Here is a 24,830-nt window from a genome sequence, read left to right on the forward strand (position 1 = left end):
TTTCCTACAAATGGCACCAGGAATATTATGTTTAGTGGTGGTAGCTGTGGTGGCACCGTGATACCTGAGAGGAGAACGTAGAATTCATACTTAAGGGAAAAAAGAAATCTTAGTTTTTCGTATTTATTGGAATGATAACATTGAGAGAGTGGTGCAGGGGAGGGGGTTTGGTTCTGGGACAGGTTGGAGATTTTTGGTGGAGGATTGTTTGGGGGGTTTTGTTGGATTTTGTTTGCTTTGTGGGGTTTTTTTAATAGGTGGTCAGTAGGAATGCTGAACACGAGCAGGATATTTTGTGGCAAACCAAGAAATGTTTTGCCTTAGGAATTTTATTTGGTTTTCACGTATTACAGGTGCACCATGTACCCAGTAACAAAACCCTTAGAAGAATGAGAACTAAATATCTCATGTTTTCAATTATCTGCCTTTTAGTAGAAGTACTGATTCTGCCTTTCTTTTACGAAAATTTTTCTTCCTTTTTTATACACAAAACAGTTATTCAGTAGTTTGCTTCAGGCTTATGCTTTCATCTTGCCCATAAATCATCAATTGAAATATAATTTTAATTTTTTAATTATTCTTCTAAAGGTTCTCATTTGTTAGTAATGTTAAGACATGCTGCTTATATTAGGATAAGAAAAAGGCTGCAAAAGAACTAAAATTTATTGGGAAAATGTACATGAATTGTATGCATATGCATGAAATATAAAGAAGTTAAATAGTGATATACAGATGAACAGCTTGAAGTACTTATTTATAATCAGTCAGACACTTTTCCATCACTTATTGAAATATTTCTCCTGTGTATATATATCTTTATGAAAGATATTTTTAGCTACTGCAGCTATTGTATGCCAACATGTAGCTGTTGTAGACATATCATTCATTTTTTATGTTCTTTTTCTGGGTAATAAGTAAACAAGTATTCATTAAAGTGAAGAAAATTTGTGATTTCAGGCCTTCAAATGCTGTTTCACCACCTAGTTATCTTTCATGTGTGCTTAGATTAGTAATTTTTAAGCATAAACATTGGACATTGAAATCTTCTGTATTTATTTCTAGTTATTGAAGAAAAATTAACTAGTCTGAATATGTGCAGTTATGAGAAGTTTTGGTTTCTTATGTCTCATTTTATGCCTGTAATTCTACCAGAAACAGCTGCTTTTTTTTTAATGTAAAAAAACAAAGAAAAGGGCTTTAGCTCTTGCAAGGTGGATATCCAAGATTTCAAGTGTTTCACATAAAATTCTGTGGAAAGCAAGATGAAATGAGTCAGAGGATGATTTTAATTAAAATGTGAGTGGATGGAAAGCAGCATTTGAGAATGAAATTGCTCTCTGAGTCTTTGTAGTTTGCATGTGTGTGGAGGGGAGAGGCATAGACAAGAAGTAAAACCAAGTTTTTTAATGTGGCATGGCACTGTAATCAAACTGCAGGAGAGTTAGGAGTGTGACTGGTTTTGACAGTGGGTGTTGGTATCACATTGTCTGACCTACAGGCTGTTTTCTTTTGTTCACTCTTACCCAGTTTTGCTTGGGGTTTTGGCTAATTGTCATGACTACGAAGAGGAGTAAGTGCCAAAGTTGAGTTAATGTTCTATGTGACATCTTTGGTCATTTGGGAGGTGGGGAAGAACAAACCATGAGAAGATAAATAAAGTTGATTCAGAAGCTGAGCATTCAAGTTCTAAGGAGTATTTTTGCCGGTGCACTTCATTCATGGACCTTCTCCTGGTGAGAGGTGTCTCGCTCCGGGCTGGTGCAGGTTTATTAGGTGTAACTCTGAGGTTGGCATTCAGAGCATACAGCAATAACTGGGTAGGCACAGGTTCCCGGCAAGGACTGAGCTTTCCGTGCAGCCTGGGCGGCTGTGGGGGTTGGAGGCCGAGTCCTGAGACGACCCCAGCTCGGGGCGGATCAGCTCCGTGGCGATGCCGGGGATGCGGCAGCGGCGGCAGACTTCCAGTCACCCCGTTTCCCTCTGGCATTTTGTTGCTGCTGGCAGCCTTTCAGGCTCCTCACACAGGAATAGCTAAATTCTGATGTTGCAGAAATAATGTATGAAACGTGCGGGCAGCGGTGAGCACTGAGATAGCTTTGTGAAAATCGCAGTGTGAGGTGCTGATCAGTAAATTCAAATGCAGCCTTCTTTTGGCTGGTGAAAATACAGCTTGTAGGATTGTTCTGCTTGAAAATATTTTTTTTTCCTTCGGGCTAGTCAGAACAAGAGATTTTTCAGAGCATAGTGCTGCTATTCAGCGTATGTTGTATACGTGGCCTTTGTTCCCTCTGTCCTCAAGCAGCTTTGTTCTGCCCTGTCTGTGTAACAGTTTTCCCCCAGTCTTTTCTTTTTTTCTTTTTTTTCTGAACGTTGGACAGAAGTAACCAAGGTTTTTACACTGCACAAACCTTCATCTTACAAGCTGAATTTGTTCTGATCTCAGAAGGCACTGGAGAGCAGCACGATGAGCTGCTGCAGCAGTGCATAGACGTGTCCTCTCCTGACCTTCTCCCCTGGTCCCAGAGATCCCTGGCAAATGGAGGCTTGGCTCGCTGCCCTGGCTGGTTATGCAAGGCTTTCCGTGTCCTACTTATCTGAACAAAGGCTGCTCTGAGGAACACGGGCATCACACCTAGGTCACATAGGCAGAAAAAGCCATCTCCTGACAGAATTTCACTGAGTCATGATGGAGCTTTGCTTCATGGTAAGTCGGTGAGAATTGTCAGGTTTCAGATGATGGCTTGCCTTGCTTGCTAAATAAATGCAGAACCGAGAGCTATTAGACTTGCTGATGTCATCCTGGAGAGGAGGAGGGAGGAGAATCACTGGTTTGAGGTCTCAGGTTTGGATGTAAACAGAGACAGTATTAAAATCTTGCACTGAGAAGAAAACAGTTCATTTTGTGTTGGTCATTTATTGATTAAAGAAACAACCAAAACTTGGGTACTTGTCTCTTAAATTGTAAAGAACTGGTGTTAATTCTAGTGGTGAAAATATGTTAATGTAACCTAAATCGGTGTCAGATTACTGTTATTTTACTGCCAGACCTAGTGCTTTCATCAGTTCTCTTTATATGGAATCCACTGTTCCTCTCATCCGTGGAAAGGTTACCTGCGGAATTGTTTCCACAATCAGAGACAAGTCAAGGACTCCAGAGGAGACGAAGTAGTCTGTAGATAACGGTGCAATTACAGATGGCTACAAATCAAGGGGATCTAGGACTTGATGATCTTGAAAGGTCTTGTCTAACCTGAGCGATTCTTTGCCTACGGTTTGAGCCGCAGCCCTTGAAGAGAGGCTGTTAGTTTTTAACATTCAGAACACTGCCTTCTAGGTAAATCCTCTTACCCGGGATTTGAATTTCTATAGAGTGCTGTCTGCCTTGAGGTATTGTGTGTCGTCTCTGAGCTGCAGCGGCCTCTCCTGCATAACAACTATTCCACACAGCAGCAGCAGCAGCCTCAGTGCTGCAATATTTGAGAGAGGTGCAGATGTTTGCCAGCCGCTGCTGTTGGTTGCAGAAATGGAAGTTGGAAATTATTCCTTTTTCTTTAATTTTTTTTTTTTTTTTGTGGTTGTGATTAGTGGATTTGCTTTTGGCTGATGAGGTTGATGTGTTAAAATGCATGCATGGGGGTTTTTTTTGGTCTGATTTTGAATACCTAATGGGGAGCTATGTATTATTTATCCGGCAAGAGGTGTAGGTTTGCTCATGTATGTGCATTTCAGAGGTTCTTGGTTTGAAAGGTTCTGGGGTTTCTGTGGTTTGCTTTTAATTGTGATAATTGTTTCATGCAAATGGTATATTTTTCTGTAGTTCCTGCTTTGGTTTATCAGTTTATTTACTGTTCGGAGCTCAGTGAACAGTCCTTGTAGAAATTTACTACACTTAAAAAATTTACATGATGGGGATTTTAAAATACAGAAGTTGGCAAATGTAGCAATGGAAATTTAGAATTTAGGAGACATTGCTGAGAATATTCCTGCCTTTTTTTTTTTTTGCTGTATATCACTGATACTGTTGACATATTTATATATTAAAATGGTTACATTTTCTTATATGGTTGCCTGCCTTCTCGCAGTGAGTCTCGCTGCAATAACCCTTCTGAAAAGCTGCTACAGAACAGTTGTCAATTGTTTCTTTTTAGATCTGCTTATTTTTTATAATAGCATTGCTAGGTGAGAGCAGATCTGTTCCTTTCTGCTTTACCTTCTCATAGGAATTGTAAGTGACAGTGCAAGATGACACATCTGTACAAGAAGGATTTTGTACCTTTTAGATCAGGAATACTCAGTCTACAGGCCAAAGCGGTTTGGTTTTTTTTTTCTTCTTTTGTCAGGTAAAATGCAATTTAAAATAGAGCATTTTATTTTTATTTAGTTCTTTTTTTTTTTTTAAAGTTGCCTGCTTAGTAGAATCACTATGGTAACAGACTAAAGGATGTCTCTGAGGCACTCAACCTGCATTGCAATGTAAGTGAGGGGAGACTGTAAGTTGTCTGACTGCTGAATAGTAGAAAAAGGAACAGGCACAGCAGAGAAATAAGATATTACTTATAAGGTATTATTTACTACTCTCTCTAAGCTTAAAAAGTGATTTCACAATTAAAATATACGTGAGTTCACTGGGGTTTGTGCTCACTTCTGGGGATGACATTGCTAAAATGTTCATTAAAAGTCATAAATTTGTGTTATCATTCTACTTGAGTTTGTTTTCTTTTTAAAGGCTATTATATATTTCTAATGATGATAGTAGTCAGTGAGGAGTGAGCTGCATCAGTGTGTGCCTCACAGAGCTCATTAAAACCATCAGCATTCTTTTTATGGATAATACATTAATTTTCTAATATTTTTTCTATTAAAATTAGAGTTTCTGAGCTATTTGTTTGTCTGTTAAACTCTTACAAATCTTTGAGTTGTGTGTTACATTGATATGCCATACACAAGGTATTATTAGCACCATGAGGAAAGTTGAGTAGTATGTAGTAGCTCTGGGTATGACAATACTGAAAGTGATTTGTATATATCCATCGATAGGGATTATGTTTTTCTTCCCAGCTACACCAGGAAGCTCTTGATGCCACCTAGTTTGGCATCCTGAATAGTCAGAGCTAAAATATCATTTTTGTGCTAGCAAAACAAAATATACTAAAGCATCAATCGTGTTTTGTGTATTAAAAGCCACCTGAAACTGTATTTTGCAGATAACTGTATTTATTAACATTATTTCTCTGTTGTATTAATATATTAATCCAATTTCTACGCCGTGTAGGGATTTTCTCTGAATTTTATGGAAGAGTTCAGAGGCGCTGGAGTTTCTGTGCCTTTTCTGTTCCTTTAAACAAACTTGTCTTTTAAACTGTGAATAGTGATCAGTGGATTAACATGACATTTGTGAAATGATTGCTCACATCCAGACAGACAGGCTTCATTGCTCTGCTTTTGTGACCTTCTTTCTAGAAGAATGCAATATTTGCCTCAGAACTTAGAAGCTTTACAACCTATAATGTTTAACTGAAGTTATCTTAATACCTGGAGAAGCAGATGTAAGAACTTAGGAACCCCTTATGAACTCATGTTTTACTGCAAAGATATTTGTATTAAGTGCTCTTTGACAGAAGTTCAGTTTTTAAAGGCTTAAAGTCACTGAATTTGAAGGAAGAGTGTTATTTTTTCTAGACAGACAAGTTGAGAGCTTTGATATTTATCTCCACGAGGCCATGAGCCTGTACCTCTGCAGTCCCAGCTGGGTATTCAGAGGAAAACCTGATCTTCCAATTTTGACCATTCATTGGGTGCCTCATTCTTCCAGGTGCTATCCCAGTGGTTTTGTGAAGATGTCTGTTGCCATTTTACATTACTACAAGCATTGTTGTGGTTGCAATAAAAAAGATTTTCTTTCCTCTGGTAAACAGTTGAACAGAAATTGAAAATTGTTTTCTTTAAGACACTTGGTAAAATGCGGTATTGATTTTCAAGTACAAAATTGATTTACTCTTACTTTGCCAAAGTACTAGTATTACTTTGTTTGAAAAAGCAAATAATTCTTTTTTCTTTTCCAGCATTTTCAGTTAGCTTTGATTGACTGCAATCCCTGCACTTTGTCTAACGCTGAAAGTAAGTAACCTATATAAGTATTTCCATTTATTTTGTTGTGGATTTTTTTTTAAGTCTTATGCTCACAACTGCATCAATTTTTAATGAACCAATTCTTCAAAATCAAAAGAGGTACTGAGAAGAAAAAAAGGTGCTGAGAAAGGGAGACTACAGAACCTCTCTCCATCTATCAGTGGAGACAGATGTTCCAGTAGAATTGGGGATTGTTTTAGTAAATAGAATAAGTAAAAACTGAGACTTAATCACTGCTCTGAAGACTTGAATTCTGGAGGAAACGTACAATTTGACTGCTTTTTTATTTATTTATAAACACAGTACTTGTGCCATGGCACACGTTTAAGAGTGATTATTTAAAACTTTGTGGCATCTTGATTATTTGTCAATTTTCAGTGGTTATTTTCATGCCATTTAAATTTATAGATCTAAAATTCAGCATCAGTCCTAGGCTGTAGAAATAAGAAAAAGTAATAAACTTACTTGATTTTTTGTTTGATTCAGTGCCAACCATATATTAGTCTGTACTTGAACACGTCAATCTTTAGTGCAGTGTGATCCATCATGTATTGTAGGCTGTTACAGAGCAGGTATTTATCCAGAGTTAGTGGAATTCTTATGCAAGAATAAGTGTATGTTCCTGCATGTTTTTGGAGTCTGTAAGAATTTAAAGGCATAGAGTTGTGAAGGAAGTTACTCCTTCAGTTTTTAAGGTACCTTCGTGCTGTTGAGCTTAGGGTGCCTCCTAAGTCTCACTTCAGAAGCATTGGATAAAACATTTAAAAGCATTTCTCTAGGAATTGGATGGAATAGTGAATATTTTGTCAGCAAGGGCATTGAAAGGGAGTTTGTTTACATGGGTGAAACCACTGGCTCTATCAGCACTGAGGAGACAGCTGTGCTCCAAGGTCGTCTTCAAAGCTTTGTCACTTATCAGGAACAGAAACAGATAATTTTGTAAAAATCTGCAGAGTCCTCCCTGAGTCAATAGCCTTTTATTGTTTTTCTACCAGACATGTGATTCTTTAATTATATTTCATGTTTGTTCCTATTCTTTCTCACTGAGTTTATCAGTTTTCACTGTATCTCTGAGTTTTTGTAAGGTTTTCCTAAGCCTTCCCCCACATCCCCTCTGCCCCCAGGTTTGTGTAGAGGGATGGCCTCATGTGAAGGCTTCACTGCCTTACATTGAGTGTGTTCCTTACAGAAATGTTTGAGTATTAAGCATGTCTTCTTCCTACTTAGGCAGTCTCTAATGTGATACCTTTAATTTCTTTCCCCTGCAAGGCATGACTTCATTTTGGAGCTTCACACTGAAAGGGTTTTGTTATGGGGGAAAAAAATTAAAGAGAGATTTTTTAGATAATGAACTCCTGAAACAAAAGCAGGGTTTTTTCTTTCATCAGTACAGAGTGAAGTTTGATGATGTGGTGAACATAATGGGTGTGTTATGTGCCCTTTAGCAAGGAGCACAAAAAGTTTATTAAAATTTTAGATGATACATTTCATTCTGACCTGGTTTCCAAAGTGCACCCGACTTTCTTCTTTATAGTGAAGGACAAAGCAGTGCACAGAGGGAAATCTTCCCCTCCCTTATGACCCAGAGAGAAACCCTGGAACTCCAAATTACCTGTATGGTAATTTGGTGTCACACTATTCTATAGCTTCAAGGGAAGGGAATCTCAGTAATTGAAATAAATTGAGCTTGGCTCAAACACAGGTATTTTCTTACTTGTAATCCTCAAGAACATCGGGCAGAAGTCTGTCTCAAAGGAACTTTTCTTTCCTCATCAAAACAGAATAAGGATTACATTCATCTCAATTAGCTTTAGCTATCTACCAGTCCATGGCTGGTCTAGGGTAGCAGTTCTCAAACCTTTTATGCAATGATTTGATCAGCATGAGGATAATTTTCCCTCTGATTTTACTCCTGAACAACTTTCATTTTTCTTTCTCTAGCCAGCAATTTTCTTGCCTCCTAGAGCTGCTGGTAGTATTATGGCATTCTGTGCAATCCGTGTGAGGAATTGAAGATGCTTAACAGTAATGATCAGAATATCATCTGTAATTAACTCTTTGAGTTGAGTTTCACGGGGTGGGGGGGAGAGACAATGCCTAAAAAGGAAGGAAAACCACCTAAATTTAGTCTGGCACTGTATAACATAGTTTTCTGTTCTGTATCCCATCTAGTCTGTCTCTCTGCAGTTGAATGAAAATCTTTATTTCTGAGTCATTTATGTACAGAAAATATTACCTGTGTTCTCTTACTGTGCATCTTTGCCTAAAGAGATTTTATTGCTAAATTTATTGAAAAGTTAATGGGCTCTGTGTTTCAGAATACAGATAAAATCCATGGGCTACCTTTTGCGATATCTGTTTACATTTTTCATGCTTTGTTAGGATACATATTCATCCTCTGTCAGGGCTGGTATATTAAGTGTAAAATATCAATGTAAACAAATTTTTTTTTTAATATCTTAAAAATGTAATTTGTCTGTTTTGCATCAATAAATTTGAAATGTTGTTTAGTCCTCACTTGAAAAAACATCTTGTTGTTGTTCCTTAAAACTAATCATTTTGATTTTCCCACTCTTACAGTTCAGTTTCACATTGCCCACTTATATGAAATCCAGGTAAGCTTTAAGCTCATAGTTATAAAGTGTGGTTGAGTTTTGAACTATATGATGTAGTCAGTCTCTGGAATTTAGACTATAGATGCTTTAGTAAAGTTAGACTTAAGTCTTGAATCACTAAAGAAACTTTTTTTGCTTTGGCTAAATTAAAAATATTTTGTATGTGGACTGTCATGCTGTAAAATGGAGCAGCTATTTTAATAAAAATAGATTTACTATTCTCCCAAATTGAGTGCAAAAAAGAAATCCCAAAATATAACTTCTAGGAAAATTCTCTTATGAAATTATATTCATATTTAAGAAGTTGAACATATGTATAAAATACGTAATTCCTCAAATCATAGATATATTGTATCATATATACACACACATACATAAATCCAATTCCAGACAGTTGCCTAGGTGTCTTTTAAATATATTTGGCATGAAATTTTCAAATTCAGTTTTTCAGTTTTCAAATTGAACTGAAGATATGTGACGTTTGGAATCTGAGGTCAACGGCACATAAAGATTATTAATTCTGTATCAAATCCTACCATGGAGTTTTCTAGGTGAATCCTTTGGGAAATTATAGAACATTGCCTGAGCTTCCAGAACACAAATAAATTAAACCCAAGTAGCTACTGAAACAGCTATTGTATATTTGTAATTTGACTGACTGGTTATATAATCTAGATTTTGTGCCCTTCTATCATGTTTATACATATCATATGACCGAGGAAGGGATGTGACATGAAAACAAAACCAGTTGTATTTGAAATGGATGACAGACGTAAACTATATTTTCAGTCAGCTGGAAAGTAGCTTGATGAAGTAAGTGCTGTCTTTTGATGGCACAGTGAAAAATGGCCTTAAGTATTTATATATAAATAAAAGATACAGATCTGACAAACAAAATACTTTTCTTTTGAGTGCTTTTGGTGCACAGCTTCATGACAGGACAGAAATCTCCCATCCCAGAGCACCATTAAGCAGCTTCTTGGAATGTCATGGTTCTTATTTGGCCCCCATCCAGATTTCATCCCTGGCACTGGAGCACCTCTGACACATTTATATGACAAAGCTTCCTCAGTGCACTGGTTCTGTAACTCTGGCAGATCAAAAGCAAGTGGAACACCTCAGGTCACCGCCTCAGGTGCCCTGAATAGTTGTGTGACCAGTGCTGGCAGTGCTTAAACTGTGCTTTTTGACTGACAGCTACAGGAAGCAGGAGCTTCATTTTATTGCGAGCCAGAGCAAAAACGTTTCGGTGGATTCTGCTGTTAGATTTGTTTTGTCTCTCAGTTCTGCTGGGAGAGGGGTATCTTGTCTTTTGGAATTTGAGAAACTGAGAACCACAAGGGTCCTGACTTCTGAATATTACCTCTGACACAATGAAGAGAGGTTTTGGAGGCAGGCTGGTTGCTTGGTTTCTTTTACAGGACACAATGAAACAGGGGTTTTTTAGCTCCTCCATGTGTTTGAAAATTATCTGCTCTCTAATATTATAGAAGTTAATTCATTCCTTAATTAAGTACCACAGTACTGGAGTTTAAATGATAGATTGTCAGCATCTGAACAAGAGATGAGCCTGGTGCTGATAAGAATTTGCAGTGGGTTTTCATGGTGTTTAATGCCAGTTTCTGTTATTTCATCTGTGGCCGTGAGGGAGCTTATAGGGTATCTAAAGATGTTGTGTTTGGTTCTCCTCCCCTTTTGCATTTCTAAGACCATTCATGATGCAGCCAAACATCAAAGACTATGGATCTTTGGAATTAACATATAGATATAAGGGAAAAGTTCTTCACTGGCAGGGTGATGAGGCACTGGAAGTTGCCCAAAGAAGTTGTGGCTGCCCCATCCCTGGAAGTGTTCAAGACCAGGTTGGATGGGGCTCTGAGCAACGTGGTCTAGTGGAAGGTGTCCCTGCCCATGGCAGGGAGGTTGGAATTAGGTGATCTTGAAGGTCCCTTCCAACCTAAACCATTCTGATTCTATGAAATAAAAGCAAAAAAATTTCCAAACCTGAAAAACACGCTCTATTTTAATAGATATTTCTGAATCTTCCCCAGCATGTAAACATCTTTTTCAAAATGTGAATATTAGGCACTAACATTGACCTATTTGACATCTGGATTGCTGCCTCTGCTCTCATGCTCTACAGTGAACTTCTGTTCATTTGCTTATTATCCTTCATAGTCATAAACTACAAATTTTGTTCCCAATGCTAAATTTAAAGTTTTTTCCTGATTGTTTTTCTTTTGCTGGACATGGATATTTTATTTATTTATATTATTTGTTTTCTTACCAGTTGTCTGCATTTCATGAACACCAATTAAAAATCTTTCCTACCAACTTCCCCTTGTTCCATTTGAAAGTATGTAATTGCTGCTTTAATTTTTCTTCCTGACTAGAATAAGGTTTTAAAATCACCAGAGTTGTCTTTTGTGATTTTTGAGATTTCAAGAACCTAATGACATTTTTAACTTCTAGTAGGTATTTATACTGTTTAGAGTCCCTTTTAAAGCACCAGTACTCATTACTGTGCACTCTGTGCTTAAAACAAATGTAACTAAGCCATGGTCATTTGCATTTAGGTGGCCCCATTTCTTTTAATATGCTCTTCATCTGTTTGCCTGGATGAAGTGTACTGTTGATTATCTGAAAGCATATTCGTGGGAGAGGAGGAACAGAACTGAACATTTAAAATACATTCACTGTTAAGCAATTATTGTTAGAAAATGCAAAGTTAAATGCTGACATTATTACCAAATAATTCATCTGTTGAGAAATCTTAGCCTTTAATATATACAAAATAGCTCATACTGTTCAGTGAAGTCAATAAAGACTCCAGTCCTAACCTGTAAATGTGTGTTATGTACCAGCACCTGTTTGTATAGGGAGTTATGAATTGAGTGTTTCCAGGCTCTAAGCACACTTAAACTATATAGCAGATAATAAAATGGCATACCTTTATTACCCAGGCACAGTCCTTTTAATTTTGCATATGGTGGGACTCTTACTAGGACAACAAATATGTTGAAAGAGGCAGCTCAAATATACCAAAGGAAGGAAAGAGGCAAAATTATACCAGCCACCAATTAACGATGATCTTCACTTCTGTTACAGATTTCCTGGGAGGAATTTGTGTAGGGTTTTCTCAGATATACACTCACATTCAAGTATTCCCCTTAAAAGCAGAATATTCATTTTAGAGTAAAAAGCATAATGCATGTATGAGGAGTTGACCCAATTTAATAATTTTCAAGTTTCTCTCAATTCTTTTCCGTAGTCAGTTTATATTAAATACTATATTTATGGCAGTTATTCTCCTACCGTATATATACGTCACTCATTAAAGCTTTCATATGCACTGTATGCAAAAAAAATTCTAGAATTTTTTGTCAATGTGTTTGTGTGCTGTCAGTGCTGTGAAATCGTTGCTATTGGTGATCTGTTGTAAGCTCTATGATTAATCCATTTACTTTTTTCCTTTTGCAGAGAAAGTATCACTCTGCAAAGGAAGCTTATGAACAGCTTTTGCAGATCGAAAACCTTCCTGCACAAGTAAAAGCAACTGTCTTACAGCAGTTAGGTATGTAAAATTAACTTTTATTTTTCCTCTGTGTTTCGTTTTTCCATCTTTGCCTTCAGCAGTGTTGTTTAAGGCTCCGTTTCCAAACGAGTCTTAGACACACTGAGTATGATACGTGAGATTTTTCACCCAAAACAGAATATGTAAGAGTAGATAATAAAGTAAATAAGAGAGGAGGAAAATATTTTAATTAAACTTAGAAAATTAAAAGGCTTCTAGACTTGCTGCAGTATGTGTGTTACAGATTTTGGGCAATGAGGGGGTGGGCTTTCAGAGAAAGAGTGCAGCAGTTGGAATTCTGTGTTCTCTGTTCTGCCTCCAATAACGTCCCTTGAAAAGCCAGGCTAAATGCAGTAAACCAAAATACTCTTCTCTGTTGCAGACTAGAAGAACATGGCAACTGAAAAATTTAGCTTTTCTTTCTCTCTAGTTTATGCTACGTAATGAAAACCTATTTCTGTAACTAAAAGGTTTATCATCAGATTCCATAAAAGAAAACACATAAAAAACTGAAAAGGAATTATTTTTTAAAAATTGTCATTTTCCATTTTTATAGAAAGCTGCTAAATAATTTTTAGACCAAAATTTCTAGTGGATGGGTAGAATAAAACAGTTGTGTCCTATATACCTTATAAAATATTTCCAGAATATTTTGTTAAAATTGTTCAACCCAGTGCAAAACTTCTTCATTCACCTTCTCCATGTTCTTCATCTAATTTATTATTCTAAATATTAATTTAGCCTGCTTATGCCCATTTTTATTTTTTTTCCCTCTTTACGTAGTGGTCATTTAACTCAGATTTGTAACTGGCACCAAGCTGTGGCCACAGTGCTTTCTTTTTTCTGTAATGCAGGTTGTGTGTGGATTTGGAGTGGGATAATTTTTCATCTGTGACAGAATGTCAAAATTGATGGGCTAATTTTGAGTCATCTGTGTATGAAATGAAAATGAAACTGTGGGAGGAATTCACTGCAGGACTCTGGGTGCTGCTCTTTTTGCTGTCACAGGACAGTGTTGCTTATATTTCAATAAGCCCTTTGAATTTATTTTTTTAGCTTGGTATTATGTCACCAAGCATAAATTGTCAGCACTTTCATCCAGAAGGGCTGTACATCTGATCAGTGGAAGACAGGCTTCTCAAAAGAGCTGACCAGTTCTTTTTCAGCTCTGTTTGATGTATGTTGCCACAATAGAAGCAAAGGCACATGGCTGTATTCATAAAATCCTGCCACAGGTCTCTGTGTGAGCAGTAAGAGCAGTGACTTTGAGAATTGTCTGCTGTCTGAAAACTGGATTAACTGTCTTTATTCAATCAGCATAGGTCACCCAGTTTTGTTGTGTGGGTAGCTTTTCTGTGGAGAAAGGGATAGAGTGGTCTTAACCAGAATATTGAAGGAATAATGCCATTTCTTTTCTGTTAACAGTGGTATTTATCAGAGTGTGGTGTTTATCGCAGATTTAGTCTTTAGCAGCTGTGACTGTGGAGGAGAACCCTGTGATTCCCAGATAAACATATACCCAGTCGAGCTCATTCGTGCTGACTAGCTCAGGTAGACATAATAGTAAGATCTGTAGTTGGATAAGAGCAGTTTGTTTCTTCTTTTTTTTGCTGTTCCATTTGCTTTCCAGACAACAATTCTCTTCACCATTTTGCCCAAAATTACATTAAATTAATGAGACAGAAGATCTAATCTGTCCCAGTATACTTTGTCCAGTTTTACTCACCTGTTGCATAAGGAAGAGTGTAACAACAAAATAAGTGCTTAGAGGTTCCCAAAGCACTCTTCCATTAATTTTTGGTTAGGGACATTCCTAGATGGTGTCCATGTGATTGGATGAGACATCATGAGGTGCTGGAATGGGGAAGAGGTTCGTCTCCTCACAAACAATGATGTTTACTGGGGAAAAGTGATTGCCACAAGTTCAACATGAGAGTGATAAGCATTAAAAAGGCCACTCTACACGAGCACATCAGAGGGATTTGTTCCAAATCACATTGTAAAGACCTGGAAAAGAGCATGGAGCATTTGTGAAGTGTGGACAAAATCCATGGTTTTGTTTACTGTATTAAAAATGTCCCCAAGAGTGGAAGAGTGATCACTGTACTGGTTAAGAGTTGGAGTTAGGTCTTCCAGGTGGGAAACTGCACAGCTTGCCAGGGATTTTCCTTTATGTGTGTTCTTCACTTCATGCACAAGAGCAGATGTAGTTTCCTTTACCCGTGCTATTCTAGTGGAGAACTTTTGTTTGCTCTCCCTCTCTTGCTTTCTGCCTTTTTCACCTCCCTGCAGAGAAGGATAAAACTGGGAACAACCCTTGTTTCAGCAGTGAAACCAGACAGGGATTGCTGTTTCTCATTTCTGTCTCCTAGAAATAGATTTGTTCTTTTTATCAGTGAACCTCAATAAAGATCTCCTGAAGATACAGCATGTTATCTTTCAATCCAGCAAGGTTCTGATGAAACAGAAAATAGGCACACATTTCCAGAGATACAGGAAATTGTTTAATGTCTTTTTTTTACTCTTGTTTGTAATCCCTGAACTATTACTTTCATCCCAGGTTTTGCCTGGCACAGCACCTGATACACATATCCTTAATGAACAGTTACACAGGTGAATTCTGATAACCAACCTCACATAAGCCTTTTTTCTTAAAGCATGAGTATCTTCTGTATTCTTAAGAACATCAGAGACTTGGGATTTGAATCAAAATCGTAGCTTGTTTACTAAGTTCATGACAGAAAGTTGTGTATGTTTTATGTCTCTGCAAAAATCCCTGGGTTTTTTTTTACTTCCTTTTTTTTCCCTGATTGGTAGAGTTCTGACTTGATTGATCTTCAGTCATGATAAAGTACTTTTCTTTTCAGTACTGTAACCTAACCTGGCTCCTAACCTGGCATTTTTTGCAGTCTATGAAATATTTGAACTTCAACTTGTGACCACAGTTCCCAACTGATATTTCTTAAAATACCTCAGGCAGATGTTGTTCAGTAGATGTGATTTTATTTTTGATTGCTATTATTAAAGCTTGGAAGTTTGCAGAAATGTTGTGGTGTCTGTTGACAACTGTGAGCCCAAGGAATAAAAAACAAGCTGTATAGAACAGGTAGAATAAAATACTTAAGGTATAGTCTAATTACAGAGAGTGAAGTAAAGCTACAACTACTCTTCAGGTCAGTTCTCAGTCTTACCTACTTTGTGTGGCATTTCAGATGAGATCTGAATCTGATCCTTTGATATTACCTTGTAGTTAGACTTTATCAAAAAGCTTAGATAAGCTTAAGGTGCTGAAGTTTAGCTCACAGAGGTTTTAAATGAACGTACAGTGCAGCTATGTGTACAGTTCTGTAGGTAACTAGAGCTTTATACAAACCCTGGGTATTTTATGAAATTGGTATCATAGTGTCCCACAAGGGACTGTTTATGGCTGGGAGACTAAACACATAGGGGCAGTCCTTTGTCACATCTTACGTTTTGCCAGTGTTGGCTGAAAAGCAGTGGATTGTTAAAACAAACACATGGATATTGAGGGAACAGCAAGACATTGCTGAGCATTGTGGTATGTAGTGATTTCAGCAAACAGGCTGCCTGCCACAAAGGGTTTCCTTGTTTGTACTCATTGTATGAACAGCACTGAGATGGTTTTGTGGCTGCTTGAAGGAATTCCATCTGAGCATAGAGGCAGATGAGGAGCAGCCTGAGAAGATGATGAAGGTGCTTTATTTGGAATGGTAACCAAGCCTTGCGTCAGTGCCAGAGCAGAGATGTGTTTTAATTGCATGTAAAATACTGTTTGGGAGAAAGGATTGTGGGAGGCCTTTAAAGTGGGGATGAATAACTTGTCTAATGTAATGAAAGAAGAAAAGGCCTTTGAAAGAATATGATGTGTGGTTAGATGAATTTGTTATGTAGATGAGAGGTGATGGCATTTGTCAAGGTGAACAGGAAGGATGTTGTAGTAATGAAGATGAAATGACAGTGTAAGAAAGCTTTAAGTGGAGATGCAAAATATCTTAGTCAAAATGTAGATACAGGTCAAATATGAGAATTTAGAAGAAAAGGAGTAAACATAATGTGTAGATATTATATATGTTATATATATTACATAATTGATATGTGCGACAGAGAGAATGGTGGTGGCATTTTTCAGTGTCTGGGTAGGTATCTGTGTTCAGAGGAGGAGAGAGTATACATTTTCAGGTTCACTTTTTGTATTAGAAGATTGAGCAGTTCATAATTATACTACTAATCTCATAGAAAATTATTTAAACAAAAAAAATCCTTTAACAGTACATTCATAATATTATATGTAAGCTATGTTATTGTTTGGTATTCCTGTTTTTAAAGAGACACCAATGCTATCAATATCCTGCTGTGCCAAAGTATTAAATGGTCCTGGGGAATTTCACTTCTACCATTTATGGATTCTTTTTGTAGGCTGGATGCATCACACCGTGGATCAGCTTGGAGACAAGGCAACCAAGGAAAGCTATGCTATACAGTATCTCCAGAAATCTCTAGAAGCAGATCCAAATTCTGGTCAATCCTGGTATTTCCTTGGAAGGTGAGAAAAGACTTTATAGACACTGTAACTAGATTTGTAAATTTTTTTGAGGATACTCATTATTGTGGGTATCTTGCACTGTTTTTCTTCTTAATCCTTTCAGAGGAAAATTGAAGGGAAAGGATATATGAATGTACTGGAGTCTTACATTTTCTGGGAAGTGTATAAAAAGACAAGGTGCTAACATATTTGGGATGAATATAGATTAGAAATTGAAATTAAGTATGTTACCCAAGTGGTCCTGCTTTTTTTGTAGTTATTATTCAGTCTGCACATTTACAGTAATCTGAATATGCCCTGCCTGATTTTACCTGTTTCTCCTCTTCCTCCCACATCTTCTGTTCTCTCTCTTTTTTTTGTAAATTGTTACTTTTTTTATACCTTTTTCACAGTTCTTTTGCTCTTTATTTTCTCAGAATCCCCCTTCTAATCTCAATCAGCTTTTGCACTAAAATACAAATATTTTCCTAGGTATACATCCATTTATAAAGTACATACAGTGCAACTGTCCATTAGACCAAGATAGCTCAGAGTAATCTATTCTAATTTCTATTTAAGTGTTCTGTAATTTTGTACTTTAAGACAGTAACATACTCCCAGATGTAAGTCATATCGATTGAATGAGTTTTCTTGGTCTCCTGTTTAAGGCAATAGAGTACTTTACACAAACCAGCAGTAACTATTGAAATAATCAGGTTTTGGAGAAATCTTTGAGGACAATTCAAGTCCGTATGAGAACAGGCCAGTTCTGTTGAGAAATACAGCAGAAAAGACTGAGGCAAAAATAATATCCTAGCCTCAGTATCTTCCAGGTGATGTTCTTGGAGATTCTGATCAAATACAACTGGAACCTAGTTTTGGTTTTGTCATGCTAATCCCATTCTTCCAGCTGTTCTGTAGGACAGGGCTCTTCAGCCAGCTGAGGGAGAGTGTGCAGGCTGAAGGAAGGACACCAGCACTGAGCGTGAAGGGCAAAGGGCAGATGTGGAGGGAAAAGGGAAAGGGAGCCAGGGATCACCTGGCTCATCTGATCTTCCACTGGGCTGAAATCCTGTTTTTCCTTCAGTAGTCCCATTCCACGTGCTGTGAGTTGAGTTCTTAGGCGGCAGGACAGAGCCAGGACTCCATGAACTGTTTGTGTGCAGCTGCTCTGCTCCAGCTCCTGCGGTGCCACAGCTTACACGTGGTCACAGTGAAACCCAGGACTGTGCAGACAAGGGGGGGAAATGCAGGAAATAGGGTGGAAAATTTAGTTGGAGCATCTCTTATATTTTGCAGGGAGGATTAGAGCAAAAAGGCTTCTGTGCCCCGTTTTTCCATTGCATACGGTGGCAGAAGAGGAAAGAAAGTGTGTTATGGGGTTGTGCATTTACTTTTTCCTTCTTCGTGTATTCCCTTGTGTAATTCCTTCCTCTGCTGGTAGTTGGTTTAAATCTACCTTCAAAAACATATCACCACCACCCTCCTCTCCACTGGAAAAACTCCATCACCCTAAGTTTTGTCGGGGGCCTCATGTCAGTGCTGTTCTAATGAGAAGCTTTATGTATCTGATAAGCAAGCAGAGTGAAGCATGTCTATTGGAAATTGGGTTAGACTGTAATTAAAACGATCTTCTGAAACATTGTATTCAGGCTTAATGGATGTTTTTAGGCAAAGTAATGCTGTATTTTATTGTATTCCTTTCCTAGTGTGCCTCAAAAATACTTCAAAGAGTGTAGCATGTTTGACAAACCTTTGCCTGTACTGTTCTGCTTGGTTTTTATTTTTTACTAGAATAAATTTTCTGATGCTATTTATGTGTTTTGAAAGTTGTCAGTTATTTTTACAACAGTGAAACTTGTTACAAACAACATAAGACACAGCTATTACAAGTTAAACTAGTAAATGTATATATACAGATATTTGATCTTGGCTTTATTTGAAGCTTTTGATTTTAAAACAGTGGGTATTATTCCCTGTGGTATAATTGTAGTTCCCTTTAATGCCAGAATACCTTTGAATTTGTATGTGAAAAATACTAAAGTAAGAAATTAAAAAAACATTCAGAGTAGCACAATTTGGTGATCTGTATGTGCAGTACAAGTAACTGGTTTGTTTTTCATTAATTGAATATTATTGAGATGCAAGAAATGCACATAAAAAGCTTCCCAGGCAATCAGGAACCATCCTCATTGAGTTGGTCAATATCTCCCAATAATTCTGTCTTGTAGTACGTTAAGTTTTATAACCATTTGTTTGATGAAATAGGTAACTTAGTTGTTTCTTTATAATGCTGCCTGTAGATAAACATTGTTCTTATTGACTGATAAGGTATCACAAGGGAAAGGCATGCAAGTCTTTCGAATATGGTGTGACTGTTTTCCTTACAAACACAGTGATCTTGGGTTTAAGTAGTTTCGGTGTACTTCTCAAATGTGCAATTAGTAATACATGTTAAGATGTTTTAGTCTGCTTATGTCTGGCATTCAGAAACAGCGAGTGATGAGTGTGTGTGTTTGCATGACTTAACGTTTATCAAATCAGTCTTGGTAAGCCATCCTCAATGACTACCTTCTATAAATATTACCAAAGTTCTTTTTTTCTCCTCCTAGGTGCTATTCAAGTATTGGGAAAGTTCAGGATGCCTTTATATCTTATAGGCAATCTATTGATAAATCAGAAGCAAGTGCAGATACATGGTGTTCTATAGGGTAAGAACGATTCAGGGTAATACAGTGGTATTATTCCATGCTAATATATATATAAATAAAGAATATCAGCTTTTTAACTATTTTGTGTGCTGAGTGACTGTAAAGCTTTTTTTAATTTATACCTTCATGTTGTCAGACTTGTCTGATATGAAGTTTAAATAATGAATTTATATTTATTTTCTCAATCCTTTAAAATACTGAATATGCCGCGTATAGATGAATTTTGCATGTTAAAATTGTATACGTTGTTTCTGTGGTTTATATGTTGCCAAAGTTTATTGGGGGGGGAGGAGGATGTGTATTATTTGGGTTGTTTGTATTTTGACTTTGTTATTAATTCTCCACTTCACTAATCTTTCTATTCAGTGTGCTGTACCAACAGCAAAATCAGCCTATGGATGCTTTACAGGCCTATATCTGTGCTGTACAATTGGACCATGGCCATGCTGCAGCCTGGATGGACCTAGGCACACTCTATGAGTCCTGCAACCAGCCTCAGGATGCCATTAAATGCTACTTAAATGCAACTAGGAGCAAAAATTGTAGTAATACCTCTGCACTTGCAGCACGGATAAAGTATTTACAGGTAAAACTAATGTTTTTAAGAAGGGGGAAATAACTCTTCCAAATACACAGCAGAGGGGAGGGGAGAAGTAACACACAAGTTTAACTTGAAATTGTTTGTGGTGTGTATAACCTGTTTTCATGTGTATTGTAAGCATATCATAGCCTGTAATATTTTATTTCTTCATTTTTAAGTGGAACTTAATTCCTTATAAACCCTATTTTGCACATTTAATCAAAACATACTGTTTTACATCACTTTGCTTTTTTTCTTTGTATTGTCTACATTTTTAAGTTCTCATAACATATAGTGAGAATACGCACACACTATCTTTTCACTCTTGTTTGCAATTTCAGAAAAAAAAAGGAATTATGAGACCTCTGAATCCAGAGCTCATCTTTGTTCTGATTCTCACAAAGGTTTATATTCTGGTTACCCTCTTTATACTTAGCACCTTTCTAAAACCCAAAATTTTAAATCTGTCCTCTCTTTAAGACATAATTAGCTACAGCATTTAGGAAGATTTCATGGACTTGCTCTTACTAAAGTAGGCTTGTGTTAAATTTGCTTTTTACATAATTTTTCCTAGGCTCAGTTGTGTAACCTTCCACAAGGTAGTCTACAGAATAAAACTAAATTACTTCCTAGTATTGAGGAGGCATGGAGCCTACCAATCCCCGCAGAGCTTACCTCCAGGCAGGGTGCCATGAACACAGCACAGCAGGTGAGAAGTTGGGTTATGTTCTGCAGGTGCCCAGCTTTAAGGGTTCTTTACAATCGGTAGTGGTCAAGCTTATTTTATTGAGCACAGGATTGGCTTTTATTTAAAAAAAGGCCTTTGATTTATTTGCAAAGGGATATTAGATCAAGAAGCTCCCTACAATGTGGGAGAAGTATGGGGGTACCAATTTAGAACCTTTGTGGATTTTCATGATTTTAAAAGGTTTCATCTTAAATAGAAATGCTGCAGTGGTTTAATAATCCCGTGAAAGGTACACATTCCTCCATTGATGACCATATGGAAACTGATTTTTCCATTATTGAGATCAGCTTCAGAATATCTACTCAGCCCTTTTAAAACGTGTGGGCTGTTAAAATTATAAATTTTAAAGGAAAGCATTAAGAATATATAGAACCATATTTTTGTCTTCCTTCTGTGATTCTTAGGCTTGTAAACCTCATCATCCAAATACTGAACCTGTACTAGGCCTCACTCAAACACCAATTTCACAGCAATCCTTGCCACTACACATGATTCCTTCTAGCCAAGTAGATGACCTGACCAGTCCTGCCAAGAGGAAAAGAACATCTAGTCCAACAAAGGTATATATTCCGATGAACTAGAGCCCCCTACCAAAATTATATGGAAATATGTATTCAAATGATGCAGCATGCACAGAATTTGTGCTGTAAATTTTAATCCTTTGGCATCAAGGTGGGGAATGTTTTTAGAAATTTTAAAAAGGATTTTTTCAGTGATGTGTTTAATCAGATTCCAGTTCAGACATAAGGGCAGTGCAGGTCAGTGGCACTATACTGCAGTCGTAGATAGCTGTGTAAGGGAAGAAGTACAGTTGTAGTCTGATGGTGGAGAGGGAGACAATCATGTCATCCTGTCTATTGCCTTTGCTTATATTTAGAATTCAAGTGTTTCATCATCATGTAATAGTGTTACAGTAGATAAAGTATTCAGTTTTAAAAGTAGCATACATTTAAGTTAATTGCATAATTTGATTTGCTTGTTTCTCGTTATGATATTAGGTATCATTAACTTTTTCCTCAGACTACTCTGATACTGTTGGGAATGGTAGAATGAGACTTGGTGTATTTTAGTGTATTCTTTGTTTATATTGTTATCCTTGAAACAATGACTAGTTCTTTCATAAGCAAGATAAAATCTAGATAGTAAAAGAAATTAGGTTGACCCTTTGATAGTCACACGTTTTAATGTAATGTTTTCTCTCAGAATACTTCAGATGTTTGGAGCAGTGGCCATACAGTGTCACATCCTCCTGTACAGCAACAAATTCATTCTTGGTGCTTGACACCACAGAAATTACAGGTAGGTATGGAAGATCTTCAGAAGCTCTGATATATTTTTTGTTCCTTTCCTTTTTCCTTTTAAGAAAATAAATCCGGGACATGTTTCAATTTCACATTTCTGAAATTCAGTGTGAAATACTTCCCAAATAATTCCCAGGGTGTAGTTCAAGTTGTTCTAATATTTATGGCTTCTCTAGGTGAGATTAGTTCTGTAGTAAAATAAATGATCTCTGGCAGAAACTGAACACTTACATTGTATGAATTCTATAATTTATAAGGTAAGAACATAAAGTAGCTCTTTTTTCTTACGATGTTTTAAAGATAGGTATGCAAATTGTCCCACTTTCATGCCAAGTGAGTTCTGTGAGTTGCTGTAATGTGGGGGATATTGAAAGAGGTGTAGAAGTATTGTAATATAATCTTCTTTTCCTCTGAGGTAGCTTCTTGTATCAAACTGCATAAACAAACAACCACATTCTACAGAATGCAATTACTCAAATGAAATCTGGTACTGCTTTTCTGTCTTTATGTCATCTAATACAGTTATATGAAATGATCAATTTTAGTTTGGAAATCTTATTTCAGGTATTTTTTGTTATGATATTTTGTTGTCTCTTCAGTTCATTAGTGCATGCTGTGAACTTCAGCAGGAATTCCATATTTTGAAAATCAGGCCTAGCTGGAAACTTTCACCCATGTATTGCAGATACTGCTTTGGATGCAAAGAAAAATAGAAGGGAACACAGTGCAGATGCAGACAAGGCATTCTGATTGACTGAGCAGTGTTCTCCTCAATTCCAGTATAGTTCTTCAGCTGTCTCTCTGAACAATATTGGCTTTATTATACTGTATAATTTTCCCTTCCCTCTTCCTCCCACCTCCCCACCGCTTTGGTCCTTCCTCAGTCATTCTTCTGGATCTCTCTCTCTCTCCAAGCATTCTCATTATTTCTCTCTGCTCATATTACATCCTGCTACTTTTTCCCCCTTTTCACTTTCACCTTTTTCCAGATCCAACTTCCTCCTCTAAGCAGAACCTAAGTAGGCCTCTCTATCTAAGTACACTTACTGGACTTGCTGGCATTAGCTTGACCAAGTTCCAGCATATATGAATAGGAAAGCCAAAAATAGATGGTAAAAGAGGAGAGTGAATAAAACCTTTATTACATCTTCGAAGTTGGCAGCTTAGAGGCTGGATGGATATGGCATGTTATATATACATATATAACATACATGTATTTCTGTCTTACTCATTGCAGTCCCTTCCAGAGGGACTTCAGAATGGAAGCTACTGTTAATCCAGGGAGCTTGGCATGAACATCCTGTTTTTAAGTCATACCACTTGAAAGCAGCAGACTTACTGGTAGAATGATGGGATGTGCTGAGTAGCTAAAAATGAATAAAAAGATCAAATCTTTCGGTAATAGACACTTAAATTTATCAGCTGCAAACAAGATCAGTATTGTAACAAGATATTGTGCTCTCTAATTAAGTTACATAGTTTTCTGGGTTTGTTTTTTATATTTTCTGAAGAAATTTTCGTGTGTGAATATAGGTTTAATTAACTTCGTGATGAACAGTATTAATAAAAGAATAGCACAGTACAAAAAGGTGCTAAAGTATACATAATTACGATAAGAATTCCATATAATCATACTTGAATGTAGTTTTCTTTTACAGTACCAGCACACTTAATTTTAGTGTGGTAATAATAATTATACGCTCAAATAATTTACAGAGTCTCTTCAGTTTTAGTAACTGGTGATAAGGTTTGGTTGCAGAATAGTGTAAGGAAAGATGTTTCAGTCTGCAGCAGAAATCTCAGAATTGTTTTCAGCTTTATAAGTCTTGCCTTCATGGGTGCTTTTTAATATTGTATGCAAGAAAGTTATTAAAAAGCCCATGCAATTTTAACAATTCTGAACCACACTGCTGTTTTTTTAGCACTTGGAACAGCTGCGTGCAAACCGAAATAATCTAAATCCAGCACAGAAACTTATGCTGGAACAGCTGGAGAGTCAGTTTGTCTTGATGCAGCAACACCAGCAGGTGAGAACAAAAATATTTTTTCTCTTTTACAAAACTTTTCTCAGTAATGGTGTCTGTTGTGTTTCTTGAATTCTGAATAATTTCTGTTGCACAGAGTTCTCGTGCCTTTTGCTGCGTTGCATTAATTTATCTTTTTTTGTATAAAGTACAGTTGTGGATTAGCAGTTGAAACATAATGGGCTTAGCTGGTTTTTATTATAGGGCTGCCAGATAATGTAAAAATTTTCAAGCCACACTTTTCAACTGAAGTGAGTGGACACATCTGAAAGGAGTCTTACTTGAAAAATACGCAGTCATAGTGAGCGGTATTGCAGGATCTCTCTCCTCCTGTCCTTGTTCACTTCTCTCTCTCTCTCAGTGTCCAGTTTCAGCAGTAAAATACTCAAACTGAAGGGCTCAGAAGAAAAGTGTGCTGATAGCTTTACCTTCAAATTTACTCAGCACTTTCATGAGCATGACAGTCATCTCGGTTCTCAAAAGCAACCGTGAAGATGTGTCAAATTGGAATTGGCCAGTGCAGTAAAAGTACACAAACACTGCATGATCCTTACTTTCTAAATTCTGCAGCCAATATTCTTGTGCTTTGTTCCCGTTCCGTTAGA

At 37.0% G+C, this 24,830-nt stretch overlaps 1 protein-coding gene across 14 annotated transcripts in view; it reads left to right on the top strand.

Annotated features, from left to right (window-relative positions):
• The window catches only part of KDM6A (lysine demethylase 6A), a 151,347-nt gene that overhangs the window by 86,342 nt on the left and 40,175 nt on the right, over positions 1–24,830 (top strand). For 3 of the 14 annotated variants that reach the window (XR_003544672.2, XM_027742044.2, XM_027742045.2), the window contains exons 7-18: positions 6,063–6,117; positions 8,710–8,744; positions 11,035–11,100; positions 12,225–12,318; positions 16,756–16,882; positions 19,474–19,572; positions 19,939–20,158; positions 20,727–20,861; positions 21,305–21,460; positions 22,104–22,199; positions 24,124–24,228; position 24,830. The exon at position 24,830 is cut by the window's right edge and continues 395 nt beyond it. Coding sequence is in view for 7 of the 14 variants with exons in the window: in XM_027742044.2 (XP_027597845.1) it covers positions 6,063–6,117; positions 8,710–8,744; positions 11,035–11,100; positions 12,225–12,318; positions 16,756–16,882; positions 19,474–19,572; positions 19,939–20,158; positions 20,727–20,861; positions 21,305–21,460; positions 22,104–22,199; positions 24,124–24,228; position 24,830 (1,189 nt within the window). In the remaining 7 variants the exon portion in view is untranslated. Of the gene's footprint in view, positions 1–6,062; positions 6,118–8,709; positions 8,745–11,034; positions 11,101–12,224; positions 12,319–13,784; positions 13,870–16,755; positions 16,883–19,473; positions 19,573–19,938; positions 20,159–20,726; positions 20,862–21,304; positions 21,461–22,103; positions 22,200–24,123; positions 24,229–24,829 lie in introns of those variants that run through there. The other 11 variants (XR_003544673.2, XM_027742047.2, XR_003544677.2 and 8 more) reach the window with 7 other exon arrangements.

This window comes from Pipra filicauda, unplaced genomic scaffold (assembly GCF_003945595.2).
Source record: "Pipra filicauda isolate LSUMZ 115617 unplaced genomic scaffold, ASM394559v2 scaffold18_size4552066_pilon, whole genome shotgun sequence".
Taxonomy (NCBI): Eukaryota; Metazoa; Chordata; class Aves; order Passeriformes; family Pipridae; genus Pipra; species Pipra filicauda.